Source organism: Azolla caroliniana, unplaced genomic scaffold (assembly GCF_043228905.1).
Source record: "Azolla caroliniana isolate FFs.n. ecotype wild unplaced genomic scaffold, voAzoCaro1.0.p SCAF_1, whole genome shotgun sequence".
In the NCBI taxonomy this organism is placed as follows: Eukaryota; Viridiplantae; Streptophyta; class Polypodiopsida; order Salviniales; family Salviniaceae; genus Azolla; species Azolla caroliniana.
The window spans coordinates 17,996,113-18,013,898 of NW_028230436.1; the positions used below are offsets into that span (position 1 = coordinate 17,996,113).

The 17,786-nt window shown below is 44.5% G+C and overlaps 1 protein-coding gene across 1 annotated transcript; it reads left to right on the plus strand.

Annotated features, from left to right (window-relative positions):
• The first annotated feature begins 8,543 nt into the window (after window positions 1-8,543).
• On the plus strand, window positions 8,544-12,723 carry LOC147869116 (uncharacterized). The gene is made up of 4 exons (XM_087326596.1): window positions 8,544-8,991; window positions 9,341-9,393; window positions 9,552-11,415; window positions 11,584-12,723. Exons 1-4 carry the CDS (start codon window positions 8,832-8,834, stop codon window positions 12,360-12,362), a joined length of 2,856 nt encoding a protein of 951 aa, XP_087182722.1. The 5' UTR covers window positions 8,544-8,831; the 3' UTR covers window positions 12,363-12,723.
• The last annotated feature ends 5,063 nt before the right edge of the window (window positions 12,724-17,786 follow it).

A 17,786-nucleotide genomic window follows, 5' to 3' on the forward strand; every position in this document is an offset into this window, starting at 1 on the left:
CAACCCTCCCGGCAAACTGCAAGTTGTCCAGCAAGCAAAGCCCCAAGACAAAGGCTGAGAAGGAGGACATGATGAAAGTACCATATGCCTCTGCCGTCGGAAGCTTGATGTACGCAATGGTGTGTACAAGACCGGACATAGGATATGCAGTCGGAGTGGTGAGCCGGTACATGAGCAATCCCGGCAAAGAGCACTGGAACGCGGCCAAGTGGATACTCCGATACCTGAAGGGCACGGCAAACGTGTGCCTCCGATTCGGCTCCGGTAAGCCCGAACTCGACGGCTTTACCGATTCGGATATGTCGGTTGATGCAGATACCAGCCGGTCCACATCAGGGTATGTGATGACGTATGCAGGGGGAGCTGTTTCGTGGCAGTCGAGGCTGCAGAAGACGGTTGCATTGTCAACCACGGAGGCGGAGTACATGGCGGCTGTTGAAGCCGGCAAGGAAATGATATGGATGAAGGACTTCATTAGAGAGCTCGGTATCCGGCAGGAGGAGTACCGACTCTACTGCGACAGTCAGAGTGCCATCCACCTTGCGAAGAACGCGGCCTATCACTCCCGGATGAAGCACATCCAGCGAAGATATCACTGGATCCGGGAAAGGATAGAAGACCAGGAGTTTGTGCTGACGAAGATCCACACGGACGAGAACGGGTCAGACATGCTGACCAAAGTGCTCACACCCGACAAGCTGGAAGCGTGCCGGAAGAGGGTCGGACTGGAAAGACATCCCATGCCGAAGTGAAGGGGGAGTTTGTTGGGATTACGGTCCCTCCGGATGGGATGGTCAGATGTCCGGGAATCGGGAATGAAGACCCGAATGAGGAGTACCCGGTATCGGAACCGGATGATGAAGAACCGGTTTCGGATCCGGATGATGAAGACCCCGGCTACGGAGCCGGATGACGAATGTACCCGGAGAGAGATCCGAATGCGGGGACACATTTGTGAATATGTTTGCCAAGGGCCCTCTAGGCTATATCTGTAAATAGCCCGAAAGTCATATGTGTATAAATATGACTTAGGGCAAACAGTTTTGTTGTTGTTGCTCATTTTTCTGTTTTCCACTTAGAGGGAGCGAAGTGAGAGCAGCCGAGAGAGAGAGAGAGTGAGAGAGAGAGAGAAAGGAAGAGGTCGACGCCTCTGTGTAATACCGCCGCCTGTGGCGAGGACAGCGAGCTCAAGGTCGTCACCTTGCAGCTCGCCATTGTACATTCCCTGCGTATAGTGATAGTTGGAGTCTTGCACTCCCGTGGTTTTTCCCGTCTAGGGTTTTCCACGCTAAACCCTGTGCATTCGAGTCTCTCTCTGTGTTTTCGATTTACTGCTGCATTGACTCGTGTGTCCTCGGTTGTGGCCGAGAGGTGAAGGTTTTGAAAGCGTCAATTTCTAACACTACCCGTGTAGCCTTCATCATCTAGCCGACTGGCTGATATCAGGTTCAAATGAACCTCCGGAACGTGTCGGACATCCTTCAACAGGAGCTTGCATCCGGTTGGTGTTGTAAACCACACGTCTCCTATGCCGACAATTCGGCATGTACCTTCATTCCCCATCCGGACACAGCCGTGATCACCGGCTGAGTAGGATGAGAAGCACTTCCGGTCCGGGGTAAGGTGGAACGACGCTCCAGAGTCGACCACCCAGGTCATCTCGTCGCCGGCAAGGTTTATCTCACTCTCCTCGGTGATGAGCATCAACTCTTCTTCACTTGCCGCAATTGCCTTCGTTCCCTTCCGGTCCGGCCCCCTCCAGTCTTTACCGTTCCGATCCGGTGTCCGCTTCGAATCAGTACCGTCGGTTTCCTTGTCTTTTCGGAAATGCCGACAGTTCTTCTGGAAGTGTCCCGGCTTGGCGCAATAGAAGCAAGTAGGGCCCCCCCTTGACTTTGACCGTGTCCCCGACTTTTCCCGGTTCTGGGGGCTACATTTCCTTTGTCTTCCGCATTCCAATTCGTCCATTTTCTGTGTCGTTTCGCTCTGATACCACTTTGACAGGAACTACACACTCCCGATGAACAACGCTCGGCCATAACCGAGCTTAGAATCAAAACACAAAAAAGAACGGGAATGAATGCACGACACAATGGAGAGAAGAGAACACAGGATGTTAACGTGGAAAACCCAAACTAGGGAAAAAACCATAGCAGCCCACAGACTGCAAACTATCACTATGTCAAAATGTACAAATGGTAAAGCACCAAAGCAACGACCTCGAGCTTTCTATCTTCGCCACAGGCGACGATTACAACAGAGGCAACGACCTCTTCCTCTCTCTCCCTCTCTCTTTACACAATTACGCGCTCTAATCTTACGCCAACAAGAATGACAACAACTCGTAATCAGTTTGCCCTAAGTCATATTTATACTAATATGACTTTTCGGCTATTTACAAATATAGTCCCGATGGACTCTCAGAAAACATATTTACGAATATGTCCCTTCATCCGGTGAGCACTCCTCACCAGGCCTTCACCATCCGGCTCTAGCCCGGTACTCCTCATCCGGTTCTCACCAGGTCTTCCGTAGCCGGGTACTCGTCATCCGGCGCTTGTCGGGTACACCACATTCGGTTCTCACCGAGTCTTCTGTAGCCGGGTACTTGTCATCCGGTTTCGGCCTCGTCTCCCGTAGCCGGGTACTCCACATCCGGTTTCGGCCTCGGCCGAGTTTGCTCATCAGTACTGTTCTTCTCACTTCCCATCCGGAGGGACCTGTTTCCTAACAAACTCCCCCTTCACTCCGGCATGGGATGTCTTACTAGTCTGATCCGCTTCTGGCATGCATCCAGCTTGTCGGGTATCGGTAATTTGGTTAGCATATCTGACCCGTTCTTGGCCGTTTGCTCATCAGTACTGTTCTTCTCACTTCCCATCCGGAGGGACCTGTTTCCTAACAATTTCCAGTGTTGTAAACTTCCGAGAGTAGATGGCGACCGGATGCAGGGTGCCATCGTCGTCTGGCTGAGACAAGACCGCACCTATGGCAAAGTCGAAGGTGTCGGTTTCAACCTAGAAAGGGCCGGTGGGGTCGGGGTGGACTAACACGGGGGCAGAGAGAAAAGTTTCTTTGAGGGCATTAAAAGCATTGCGTGTTGCGGGGTCCAAAGAAATGGAGTATCTTTCCGGGTAAGTTGGATGAGAGGTTGGACTAGGGAAGAGAATCCATCTATAAATCGTCTATAAAAAATTGCAAAACCAAGAAACGATTGTACCTCTTTCAACCGAGTCAGGAGAGGCCAATCAGTGATTGCCGCTACCTTGCGTTCATCCATTGTGATCCCGGTAGGTGAGATCATGTAACCCAGGAATTCAACAAAGGTCCTATCGAATTCGCATTTCTCACTTTTGGTGAAAAGTCCAGTTTGGTGAGAACCAGCCGGACGTGGTGTGTTTGCTCCTCCCAGTTGGAAGAAAAAACTAGGATGTCGTCAAGGTAGATGACCACGAAATGATCGAGATACTCTCGAAAAATATCGTTCATCATGTGTTGGAAGACGGGCGGAGTGTTGGTAAGGCCGAATGGCATCACTTTGTACTCGAAATGTCCATAGCGCATCCAAAAGGTTGTTTGCCACTCGTCCCCAGGGTTGATGCGCACCAAATTGTAGGCGCCCCGAAGGTCGATTTTGGAGAAGATATGCCTAGTTCGGAGTCGATCGAGGAGCGCTGGAATTAAGGGGCAGAGGGTAACGATTACGCACCGTAACTTTGTTGAGACCCCGATAATCCACACATAAGTGTAAGGAGCCGTCATTCTTTTTGACAAATAAGATTGATGCCCTGACCGGTGATTTGGAGGGTTGAATGAAGCCCTTCCCGAGATTCTCAGCCAGATATGTGTGAAGAGCCTCAAGTTTGGGTTCAGATAACCCATAGATAGGACCGAATGGGGGATGCTCACCAGCTTGGAGTTCGATTGGGCAATCGTAGGGGCGATGAGCCGGTAACCGATCGGCATTCTGCTTTTCGAAGATGTCGGAAAAGTCGCTATATCGGACGGGTAAATTGTTGACATGAACGGTGACGTCCCCCAACACAACGACCAGTGTAGCGACCAAACCGGACTCGACCACAACAGAATCAGAGAGAGTGTCGTGACCTAACAGGATTTGGCCTTACTGGAAAAGTGATGGAGCGGTTACACCAATCCACCGTCGGATTGTGTGTCTCCAACCAAGATAGCCCAACCCAATCGGATGTCGGGGGGTTGCGATGAGGTAGAACGTGAGTTCCTCTTGGTGCGCTCCAACTTGAAGTACCAACAGGATAGTGGCTTTGGTAACCGCCCCCGAAGAAAGAACCCGACCGTCGATCGCGTCAACAGATATGGGTTGTGATGTGCGGCCGGTGGGGATATTATGTGCACGGACAAACAATTTATCGATAAAGCAAGTAGATGGTCCGGAATTGAGCAAGGCATGAGAATTTATTGAAGTCAAACCAAAACAAAGACTTACTTGCAAAGAAAACCCTCCTAATGGTGGAACGGACTTGTAGGAGCATGGAGTAGGTGAGTAACGGGAAGCGTCCAACGACATGGCTCCTACTGCATCCGGACTTGGTCGTTTTCCTGTTGTCTAGGAACCTCTGCAAGACGTGCATGATGGAATTGGTGTCGCGGGCCCCGCACCGGGCAGTGGCGGATGACATGTCCGGGGTTGCCACAATAGAGACTGAGTCCATTGTCCTGACGATGTTGGCGTTGGGCTTCAATTAGTGGTTGGAACCGAGCGTGGTCAATCTCCATCGGGATATGGAAATTGACCTCCCTCATGGTATGGGTATCACTGGGTGATGGTAAGGTTGGCGTGGGAGACAAGTAGGGCCTAGCGATTGATGCGTTTCGGGACGAAGCCTGAGACCGACGAGTCCCCCGTTCTTCTTGACAAAGTTCGAAGAGACGATTGTCACACTGGACAGCTTGGGAGATTACTTGAGACAACGATGTGGGCTCCGGGAAGTTTAAGAGAAGGATCTTGACGTCGTTTCGGAGGCCATGACGGAAATGGTCGCATAGGGCTTGTTCATCCCAATTGACATCGCAGGCAATCTGACAGAACTTTGAGGCATAGACCGAGGTTGGACGTGAGCCTTGTTGGAAAGAATAAAGCTTTGTGAGTGTCGTTCTTCGTCGGTCTGTCTCGCCAAATGTCGCTTCGAGCTCCTCAATGAAAGCGGTGAAGTTTTCTAAGAGAGGGGATGATGTCTCAATCAAGGGTGCGAACCACGCTTGCGCCGGCCCGGAGAGAAGTGTGCCGACAAGCCCAACCTGAGAAAAGTTGCTAGCATATCGTTGGGGCTGCAACCGGATGATAAGCCGAATTTGGTTGATGAAGCCGTGAAGATATGCCCTCGTGTCGTTGAATTTATCCAGTAGGTTGATGGTTGGTTCGAGGACATATGGATGGGAAGAGGACGTGGTCGGACTATGTGCTGATGGTGGTTGTGGCTCGACAGGTGGTGGATTTCTTGAAGTGTCGTATTGCAACTCTCGTAATGATTCCCGAAGGATTACATTCTCTAACTGAAGTTGTTGCAAGGCTATCATGATTTGGTTTAGGTTGTTGACGGAGCCAGACATGGTAGCAAGAAGAGGGAAGGTGAACAAATTGTCACGGACAAGTATTATAGAGCAAAGCGAAGACAAGACTAGAACACAAGAGAGAGGAAAGGAACAAGAACTCAACTTATAGAAACCGTAACTAGTGTTGTTCACCTTGATTAGAATCAAGGTGCACCTGAGTATTTATACAAGAAGGCAAGGCTATATGTAAGCCAGCTAAAAATAGAGTATGCATGAGGATGCTTGCAATAGAGAATGCACGAGAATGTGTGCAAGCTAGAAATGTCCAATGTTCAATCTACATTACATGAAGTTGGATTTGGTACACAGATGCATATGTAGTTCAATTGGTAGGGTTGCCCAATAGAGACCATGAGGTCTTGGGTTTAATCCCTACCTTCCTCTGTGGCATATGTCTATGACAGATATATCCAGACACCGATTCGGGTACTTATTCGGTTTTCCATTCCAGATACCAATATGGCTCTGGCTTATTCAACCGATCCGGATCCAGTTGAGCTTGCCCGCTCAACACATAGGAATTCTGGTGCAGAAGTTGTAATGAACCTTGGTAGTAGTTGCTGCAATGGAAGCTCACATAGAAAAAAGAGTAGTTGGAAATGTAAGGTGTAACACACTATTTTATGAAAGTTGGAAATGGAACTCTCATAATCATGTTAGCCAGCTTGTTGAAGCATGAGATGTGTTCTAGAAGCTTCTAACTACATATGTGGTTTCATGGAATGCAATGATGACAGGACATACAAGACATGGATGTTGGTTGATATGAGTTTGATGTGGGGGGGAAATGAACCATGCTATAACAAGTAGGGCATCATTGAATGCATTGATCACATGTTATGCAAACAGTGGTAATAGTTTTGTGCCTTGAAGTTTTTGGCAAAAATGTTGGGTGAGAAGGTGGAAATAATTTTAGCCTGTATTATTTGTGGTTTTCATAGGTTGTTGTTGGTTTGATCAGGTCATCATTTATGCAGAATTTTACTAATGAAGCATATTTTGTTTGGAAAAGAGAGAGAGTGTGTGAATTGAAGAAGAAGACAATGATTAAGAGAGAATAATTGCAAGAAAAGGAAGAGCTCCTCATGACAAGGGAACTAAAGGAATTTAGTTGATAAAACAGCAAGTGATAGAGGAATAGCCTATCACAAGAGCTTTTGTCCATCAAGTGATAATCAAGAGTTTGAACCTCCTTCCCTACAAATATAGAAGATGTGCGAGTCAAGTTATTTTACATTCTCTAGACGATTAAAGTGTTATTGTTTACGTAATGAAAATTGATTTATTCAAGGAATAAAAGTTTTCGGTTTTCATTTCATCCTCTTTGACAAACAATTCTGCATAATCCCATTCTCTTTCCTCCAACCATTGTTTACGTCCACAATCTCCACTTGAATACAGTCAAGAGCCACCAAGGGAGGGTGGGTAGTTTCGGTGGGTAGAGTCGAGTAGGTCCATTTCTCAACATGCTATGAGGCTCTGGGGGAGGAAATTATCCCATAGAGTGAGTCGAGCCCGTCTCGCCACGGAGCAACAACATCGCCCGAAATGCGCATGTGTGAAAGCATGGTAGAACCGCAAGGGTTTTGAACTAGGAGAGGAGTTTAGTGTCTTGTAGTTTGGATTCATGCTTAACTTTTTGGACTTTTGGCTTCCTTTCACACCTTGCTCGTCTCATTCCTAACATTTTTCCTACTCCTAGCACTCCTAACATCACACTCTCTCTTCTCACTCGTAGTTCTTGTCTCATTGTTAGCACACAATTAGTCACCAAACAATTTTTTTGTTAATCAAGTTTGCAATTATAATTAATGAGGACTTTCTCCTCCTCATTCCCTTAATCCCTTCAGTTTCCCTAATCTACTTCGTGCCGATCCCCTTCAAATGGTCCTAACCTTTGTCTTTTATTGCAAGAATTGAAGTCACATCCTCCATATTAGCAAGAGAATGTTTAAGCTATCATACTTCCTTATGATCATATTTCTCCTTCCTAAGCTACCATCTCTACATACTTGTGATGTTGACCACTTTCTCACGTCATGCCATTGGACTTTGCATAACTTATGCGTGAGAAAGGAAATGCAGAATGCAATTGCATTTTCTAGAACGTTGAAGAAGTTATGACATCGTTTTGTCGATGTAGTAGCATAATAATACCAAATGCTACTCACAACCAAATATGATTTCTACACCCACGTGCCTAAACATCAACATGTCTCTCTCTCTCACTCCCTGTGTGTACGGAGCTCCAAAATATCCCCGAGTTATTTCAAAAGTGCTTTTTAGGTTTCCAATTTATCCCCCCCCCCCCCTTCACCTCATACATGACCTTGTTGCTCTTGGACCAATGATACCCCAACCCCCATTTTCAATATGTATGTATGTATGTATGTATATGTAGATATGTGTGTGGCACCACCACAAATGTACATACATACATAATATATGTACATATATATATATAAATAACCGGAAATACAACAGTAAAAAGAAAGGAAAACGTAGCACGGTAATTTGTTTTCTTCTTTTGTTTTTCTCAATTATTATAACGGCTGGAAAAAAAATATAGATTTGTTGGCACGTGGCGGTAATCCCACAAAGAAAACCGAATGTCCAAACGGGCGGTAGCCGGTCGCTGCAAAATCAGCTTCATGGACTCTCTCTGTCTCTTCTCTCTCATTCTCTCTTTCTCTGTGTTTGCTTCTTCTTCTTCTTCTTCTTCTTCTTCTTCAACGACGACGACTACTACTGCGACTAACAATCAGATCAAAATATTTTAGAATCATCCGCTCTTTCTCTGCTGCTGCGCAGACATGATATGATGGTTTCTTCGTCTTCTTCTTCTCCTTCTAACACAGAACCCATCTTTGAAAAATCATCGTATTAACGTAGAGTAGTGATCCAACAACTGTCTGTTTCTTATTCTATTCTTCTTCATCTTCATCTTTATCATCGTCGTCATTTTCCTCTTTCTCTTCATTTTCTTCTTCTCACAAAGAACTCATCTCACGAAACTCTTCCTTCTCACTTTTCTTCGTCGTCCATGTCTCTACTGAAGGTAATGCGGCCTCTTCTGCTTCCCCTATCCTCGGACCTAACAAATGCTGTACAGGGAATATCTCGTCTGTTCTGACTCTGCTCGGTATGAGAACCCCAACAAAACCGAAGCCAATATTATGGATTAATTACTTTCCCGAGCAGGAAAGGTTTTGAGTTATAGATGAAGATCAGAATCCGCCATGTCTGAATATATCGCAGTTCAGAAAGGGAAGCTGGTTTCTAGTAGTGGTAAGAACAGGAAGAAGAAGAAGAAGAAGCAGATAGGAGGTGGGTGTGGGGGCGTCTTTTTACAGATCTTCAATGGAAAGCGACTGTTTTCTTGGAAATCTCTTCCAGAAGGTATGCAATATATGCACATGGAGAGGGAGGGAGGGAGAGAGAGAGAGAGAGAGAGAGAGAGAGAGAGAGAGAGAGAGAGAGAGAGAGGTTTATCTGTTTCATGTCTTTCTATGCGTACGTCTGTTTCTAGTTCTATGCCGCCACCATTTGTGCTTATCATGTAATTCATACTTCTTTTTTTGTTTGTTCTCCTCGAAATGAAGCCTCATAAGTACTAGAAACACTGTAGGGGTATACGAGAGTAAGTTGGGTTCGTCCTAAATGGGAAACGAGAAGACATTGTACACACACACACACACACACACACACACACACTCAGTCACAGGCTCAATTTCTTTTGTTTTTACAGCAAGACCGCCCGATCATGATGATGAGAAGAGACCCATGGCCAAGTTGCTTCTGGTAAGTTTTCCTTCATTTTCTTGTCCATTCCTTCTTTTTTGTTGCTGCATAGTACATGGTAGATAGACCTATCGGATATGGCACATAGATCAGCTCACTTAAGTTTCTCATTTTTTTTGCATACTTTAAAACTAAGGTAACGGTGAAATTTGAAGCAGAATGCAGATGAGAGTATAGGTAGATGTGGACAAGGAGACTCATCAGAAGATGATATCCTTAAAACTGAACCCAAAGAGGATGATTTTGTTTTCGAGAATGAACATGAATTTTCACATGGAAAGAAATTACCAAATCTGGTTGCAAGGCTCATGGGCCTTGAAACAATGCCACCATCTCCAGAGCCTCTTCTTTTTGATGGGAACGAGATGGATCCCGATACAAATGACGACGTTGATTGTAATTCTTTACCAAAAGTATTGGACTCAATTGAAGATTCAAACAGCAACATTCGTGACATACAACCAACAAGAAGTAAACCTAAGAAGTCAGAAAATGATCATTCTCTTGAGAAGAAGATCCTTTTCACTCCTAAGGGTTCCTTATCTTGTGCAGATAAGGATAAAGGGGACGTGTATAAATGGATAGGCAGTTCTCGTCGACCTCCCCATCAGCTCGATTCTTCATTTCCATCTGGTTCTACGCCACCAAAAAGAGGTCCTTATTTTAACAAAGATTCTCTTTCAATTAACAGAGCTACTAATATTCGTGAAAGAAACTTGCATCAACTGCTTAAGGTGAATCAAACCAGACATGTAGGTTTGGTATCAAAGCCTCGAAATGCTGCTATGTTGAACACTGATAAAAGTAAAGGCAAGTTTGGTTGTGTTTTAACTCAGAATGAAGAAGAAACTAAGGTGCGAAGCCGGATGCAGAACACAAGTAAGGAAATGGTCAATAAAACTGATAAAAATAAGAGTTTGCTGCAAGAGCTTCAAAGGAGGTATAGGTATCAACAAGAATTGACGAAACGAATTGATTCTGAGCTCAAAAAGACCAGAAAGGGATGTGACCCACATGAGGAGATAAGGAGACGTAGAAGCAAACAAGAAGAAACGAGTAGGAGACTAAGCCAACCAAGTTCAAGATCAATGGGAACTAACAAGTTAAGGCAATCTAGCTCCCTTAAACCTAAGCTTACATCAACAAATACCTTTGGTTCTTCCAAAGCACCAAGAAGTATGTTGTCTTCAAATGCTGTCGAGCTCTCAAAAAAAATGAGGTCTTGTGTCGAGAGCAATATTGTCCCGACTGTAGCATTGAGTAGCTCTTCTGTAAATGGATGCCCTGAGCAGAGCGAAGAGGGTAGTAATTGTATCGAGCAAAAAAGAGGCTCTAATATGGCTCTTCATGAGTCTGAAAATGTGTTTGATACAGCATCGATTGATGAGTACTTGAATAGTGAAACCGTAAATTGTTTGCAAAGTAGCAGTACTCCTGTGAATAATGCATCTGAATTCATTAGAAATGAAGTGGAGCTATCAAGTCATGATGATGGTGATGGAGCTCATGTTGTAGGCTATGATAGAGTTCAAGCAAGGTGGGAAAATGATGATAATAGTAATGGTAATGGTAAGGGTTTTGGTGCCAAACGAGTCTTAGATTTTGTAAAGGCCGAGCGTAGTACTTGTGATTCTCGTTTTGGAGACTCGGGAGACATGGGTTGTTCTTTGCATGCAGAGCTGCTGGACATTAGTAGCCGCACATGTGATTCGGTTTCACACTCAGAAAAGAATAATGTGTCGGTAATCCTACATGAACTGCTAGCTGCATTGACCTCTTCTAAGTCAGGCTTAGAATCTAAAAGGGATTCCTATGGTGAAGATTCAAGAAATAAGTGTTCGGAAATGATCTCACCACAGCGTTCAATGGATAGGCAACTCAGAGAAAAGGCTTTTGGGGTTGATTGGGGTTCAGAAAATACTTTATGTAACTCAAGTATTGATGGTGGAGATCAAGAGCTTGATTCTCTGTTTGAGGATTCAACTTGTGATAATACAGTAAAGAGTCTCGGATCTAAAGAAGGTACAATTATATAAGTTCTTTTCTTGTTGAACCTTATTGAAAATTTACATGTTGATGGGATTTGGAGCACATCATGCACACATGCATTGCAAATTTTAATATTCACAAATGTTTTGCAAATTTACGATGTTGATGAAGTTGACTAACATCAAACTTTGTGACCTATAGCACAAAACACTTGGTTCAAGCCTAGCCACTCAGAGAGCATGGATTATAGTAATTCCACCATGCAGGACACACAAGTGGTGGACATTGATGCAAGTGAAATAGCGGGAATCAATGGAAGGCCAGCCAAAGAAGGTCGAGAGTGTTTCCCGGATAGTATTATTGATTGTGATGCTCTCCTCAACACTATATCAAGATTGCATAGTATCAATCCCGAAGCCATAGGATTGACTCCAAGGATGCCAGGATACAAGAACAACCATCATGATGATAGAGATTATAAGACAATAAGTTGTTCTCCTTTGATTGGCCGAACTCTATCATTTCTGAAGCCTGATGATGAGATGCAAAGCTCTGAGCAAGCATTTTCCTTGTCCTCTACTAGCGTGTCTGCCAATGACGAAGAAGAAACCAATAATTCTTGCAAAGTTGGTGGTGATACATGCCAAAATGAGGATGCTTTAGTTCAAAATAAAAAGTTAATCTCTGATTGCATCAATGAAGCATTCCGAAGCTTGGGAAGGCAAATGTATGCTATCTCTTCTTTCACCAACCCGTCTTCGGCTTCTCATGTCCTCAGTAAGGTGTACAAACAAATTGATGATTGGAAGGGGATGTCGATCGGCATGAACTTGGATGATATGGTAGAGAAAGAAATGAATACTCACATTGGAGGATGGCATGGTCATCATGACTTGGGTGATGAGGCTGAGGAAGCAGAGGTCATAGAGAGCACGATATTCAATCGTTTGATTGAGGAATTCGTCCTCGAGCTAATGTGAAATGGCTATGACATTGTCGTAAATGGGGACACATGCCTCTTTGATTGTCATAAACTGCTCAGCGAGAATGCCACATGCTTTTCCTGGGATACACAATGGGTTCAAGACTAAGGGAGCAAAATATTGTATTTGAGCTTTTGGTCTAGGCTAGATCTTGATCAATCCAATATACATTTTTCTATTGTAGTCACATTCCAACATTTGGAATGGTCAAGCATTACAAGTAGCTGCTAGCTGGCTATTTTATAACTCTTATTATTTTTTCCTCATTTTTTAAATGACTTGTATAAACATGAAGTCCACATTTTATTCATTGGCAATCACAATTAATTTATTTCAGAAAGGCTTTATTTGTATTTAACCTTTCACATTCTCAGTCTTCTTATGGTGCCAAGAGTGAATGTTCTTGCATTCCTATACAACGTTCTATGTCGACCCCTATCCTATGTCGACCCCTATCCACTGATGATGAACAAGAAGCACTAGAAAGTAAATGCCAATATTGGAAAGACTGATTGCTGAAATGTAAAGAACATATGGGTTCATGCTCCTAGAAAGGACATTGACTTTCATACCGGAAAGAGTGATAATGCATTCCTAGCTTTTGCCTCATCTTGGCTTCTTGTAATGTCAATATGAATGCGTTGTTATTCTCATGAATTGCATCATAAATGTTATGAGTTACGTTTTGTAAAATGAAATATTCATTTTGAGGTTGTTTCTTTATGGTTTTGCATAGATGGGAGGGAATCAGTGTAGGTTTAGGATATTGAGATCCACTATTCCTTCAAATTTTGAGAATAAAGATGCTTCAATTGTAAAATTCTTAACCCCTTTTCGAATTGAATTGTCTTCTCGAATTGAACAAAAAATATAAGACATAAAAGCATCAACAGACTTTGTGGGCTATAGAACAAGTTGGAAGTAGCCCTTTGTGGGTAATAAGAATAGACTGTCCTATTCTCTATTGTACAAGTTTGAGGTGAAATTGACAATTTCTCAATTCATTTAGTAGCGAGCTCTTGGTTTCTCCTTGCACACCTGAAAGTCCTCTTCGAGTAAGCTAGCTAACTAAGCAGACCTTGTTGGGCTTGTTAGCCACAAATGGGGTCTTTTATGAGGGTGGATTGTATATTGGGGTTTGTAGAGAATCACCAATTAAGTGGTATTTATGCTATATCCTTGTAACACACTACCTACAAATGTTGTTATGAATCGGTGGAGCAGAGAGCCAAGATAGAATAGTTGAGGGAAGAAAAACTCTGTTTCTAAAAGGGGGAAAAAACAGAAGATACGATGGTTGTAATAATATCGCCTCTCTATCACAGAGGGGTTTTTCTCATACACCCTATATCTCGAAAAGGGGAAAAATAAAGTAAAAGGTAAAAGACAGGAGCACAAGCCATTTTGGCCTTTTCACACTATGTACATGTCTCTATGTACATATGTTAAGAATTAGGTAATTAAGCAAGAGTTAATTAGTACCTAATTATGTGATTAAGTTAAGTGCGGAAGATTATGTGATATGTGTGTGTATGTGTGTGAGAGGAAGAGAGAGAGGAAGCTACACTTATGAACATCCCCTATCTTGTGTTGTTCATAAGTGTAGCTTCCTCTCTCTCTTCCTCACACACATACACACACATATCACATAATCTTCTGCACTTAACTTAATCACATAATTAGGTACTAATTCTTAACTCTTGTTACGAATTAGGTAATTAACCCATACTTAATCACCTAATTCTTAACATGGTATTAGACGTGTGGTTTAGAAAATCCATTAAGCCCACCCAACTCTGTGATTGTGTGTTCGAGACGCCGACGACAAAATCCGACTATCGTCTATCATAGTGCCGCTACGTAGCACGTGTACGTGATCGAAGGAAGAAAAGTAAAAGAAGAGAAGACACTATATCAAAATGAACTCACAAATGGGTAGCTCGCTCCCTAGTGAAAAGTTAGACCAGAGCAATTATTCATCTTGGGAGTACAAGATGACCCAATACCTTGTCAGCCAAGGGTATTGGAGCTACATCAACGGCGCACAAGAAAATCGACCCGACTTGAAGAACGCCGACTATGCAACATGGGAGCAAGCGGCGAGTCGAGTCATGTATTGCTTGGCAACATGTGTCCATGACCACATGCTTAGCCACATTCGAGACGCCAAGAAGCCTAAAGAAGCGTGGGCGAACTTAAAGAAAATGTTCGCCACCAACACAACTGCCCGAAAGCTTCAACTTCGACAAGAGTTGAACAACATTCGGCAAAAAGACATGTTCGTGTCGGACTACACCGCCAAGATCAAGAGCATTTGCGACTCGCTTGGCTCCATCAAAATAAATGTTGATGAAGACAAGATGGTTCAAGTATGCTTTGGCGGCCTCTCACAATCGTGATTTGACTCGTTGAGGACGACAGTCTCGGTGAGGGAAAACCCTCTGTTCTTCGACCTTCAATCAATGCTATTGGTTGAAGAGAACCACGTCCAAACCAAAATCAAGACATCGGAAGGACAAATGTTCTTCCCGAATTCGGATGGTGGCCGAGAACGAAATCGGGTGGTAGAAGAGGTCGATTCGACCCATCGAATGAAGGGAACTCAAGCCATTGAGGAACCTTCGGAAGAAGGGGGAGCTTCCATGCTGAACAAGGTCGGAAAACGTGGCCCATCACTTTCAATTATTGCGCCGAATTACGCCGCCAACTACGAATAGGATGACTACGATGGACTATTCGTAATGAGGCATAGAGTGAACTTTATGTCGGCCTTCGACTCCGCAAGCACCTCCAATTCGGAAGACGTGTGGTTCGTCGATTCCGGCGCCTCACATCACATGACATCCCACGAAGAGTGGTTTAGTGATTTGCGCACACCCGATCGACCCAGTGTCATAGAGACGGGAGACAACACCACACATCCCATTTGGCACATCGGCAATGTCCCATTCGGGAAAGAAGGTGAGCAAACTTGCATCAAGAATGTCTTGCACATGCCCACAATAATGAAGAATTTGGTCTCAGTCGGCCAAATCGTGGAGCAAGGCATGTAAGTCCGCTTCAACAACGAAGGTTGTTTCATCGAGAAAGATGGCCGACTCATAACCAAGGGATGGAGAGACAATCGAATGTTCATCCTTGATTTGAATGAGGTGAAATCAACCATGTATGCTAAAGTTCTTAAAATCGAGACGAACATCGAGTTGCGGCACTAAGAGAATTGGCCACATAAACCTCCAACGGCTTCGAGCAATGCAATCAAAGGGAGTCGTCATCGGACTTCCGGCATTCGAGTCGACCAAGTATGCAAAGCATGCCAACTCGGCAAACAACATCGACTCCCATTTACGAAGGAGAGCTCCGCAAGCAAAGGCCTCCTCGACATCATACACTCGGATGTATGGGAGCCGGCTCAAACGCCGACGATCGACGAATACCGATTGTACGTCACCTTCATCGACGACTACTCGTGCTATTCGATCTTCCCGATGAAGAAGAAGAGCGAAGTGTTCTCCCACTTCCAAAAGGGGCAAGTCGAAAAAGAAACCGGTCGGCACATTCGATGCCTACGATCGGATGGGGGAAATGAGTACTTCTCCGATGAATTCACCTCCTACCTCAAAAGTGAAGGTATTCGGAGAGAATTCTCATGCCGACACACACCCCAACAAAATGGAGTCGCCGAAAGGAAAAATCGGCAAATACTCGAGGTAGCATGCGCCATGATGCATGAGAAGCACATGCTGAACCTCTATTGGGCAGAAGCGGCATCCATGGTCGTCTATCTCATGAATCGGTGTACCACTAATGGAGTGCATGAGGTAACTCAATATGAGCTCCTTGTCGGACGGAAGTCGATCCTGTCACACCTCAAGGTGTTCGGAATCATTGCGAATGTACACATCCTGAACGAACAACGACAGAAGCTTGACGTGAAGTCGGAGGAATGTATCCTCATAGGATACTCGTCCGAGAGGAAGGCATACAAGTGCTATAACCCTTCGACCTGAGCGGTTCGGTTGAGTCGAGACGTAGTCTTCGATGAATCGGCATCTTGGTATAAGCCTGATTCGACTCCACCTGACTCGACTGAGAAAGAGTTGAACGTCAACTCAGAGGACGATATTCGGACAAGTCCTCTACCATAGGACAATCCAAGCCCGCGTAAGCCTTCAAGCATTCCAAGCACATCGTGGCCAAGTACGACCTTGGACAAAGGCAATGGTAAGATGCCGGAATACGAAGGCGACCACCCTGACGACAGTGATTCGGATGAGTCAGCTCCCTCACTAGACAGTGAGTTTGGTGTACCCATCATGTGGACACCCGGAGTAAAGAAGGCGCTTACATTAGCGAGTGAAAACGTTCGACGTTCATCTAGAGCTAAGAACCCCATCACCCGGTTCGATGACAACGAGTACATGGCCCATCACTATGCCTTCGCGATGAATGTAGCGGCCGAACAAGAGCCCAAGAGCTCCACCAAAGCGGCTCATAACCCACGATGGGTGGCAAGAGTCGACCTTCGCCCACACACTACAAGCCTTTGTCACCGGCTTGAGGGAGAGGAACCGAGATTGCCTCGGAAAGGTCGAAGAAAGCCGAAGGCCAAACGGAAGCACACGAAGCCGACGAAAGCCAAAGCGGATGTCGGACACCTCACACTTGAGCTTGAGGGGGCGTGTTGAGATATCAAGCTCAACTTAGTTTAGTTGGTTAGTTAACCATGTAACTTCGTAGTTACCTAGATAGAATCTAGTTAGAAGTGTTGACTATAACGCCTTAAATAGGACCTTGTACTTAAGTGGGATATTCTAGATCCTCCACTCCCAAGTACATTTAATATAGGACTTACACCTTTGTACCTATATTCTCCTCATACATGTGCACCCTTGCACATGAGATCTATATATACCTCATTGTAGGTATTTTTGTATTTGATGATGCTTTCTAATATAGTTACTCATCCCCCATCTTGTGTTGTTCATAAGTGTATCTTCCTCCCTCTCTTCCTCTCACACACATACACACACACATATCATGTAATCTTCCGCACTTAACTTAATCACATAATTAGGTACTAATTAATTCTTGCTTAATTACCTAATTCTCAACAACATATAACAATCTCCCACTAAAAGGCATAAACTAAGAGTGCGAACAATAGAAAGTTCAACTATACAAGGATTATACCTCCCACCTGATGGGCATGTTACATAAGGCATTAGGTGATCCCCATCAAGTGACAACAATGCCCCAATGCATCTTGTGGTAAGGCCTTGGTCAATGCGTCTGCGGCATTTTCTCGAGACACAACCTTCTCAAGGCTAATGGGTGAAAACATGCGAGTGGAAACAATTAGCTATGCAAAAAGCTACCATTGATAAATAGTCATTTTTGCCAAAAGCTACCATTGATAAA

Bases quoted from the DNA above. Each gene is read 5' to 3' on its own strand.
- LOC147869116 (XM_087326596.1), top strand. From the start codon at position 8,832: ATGTCTGAATATATCGCAGTTCAGAAAGGGAAGCTGGTTTCTAGTAGT. The intron at 8,992-9,340 runs GTATGCAATATA...TTGTTTTTACAG, and splicing joins TTGGAAATCTCTTCCAGAAG to CAAGACCGCCCGATCATGAT. The intron at 9,394-9,551 runs GTAAGTTTTCCT...AATTTGAAGCAG, and splicing joins CCATGGCCAAGTTGCTTCTG to AATGCAGATGAGAGTATAGG.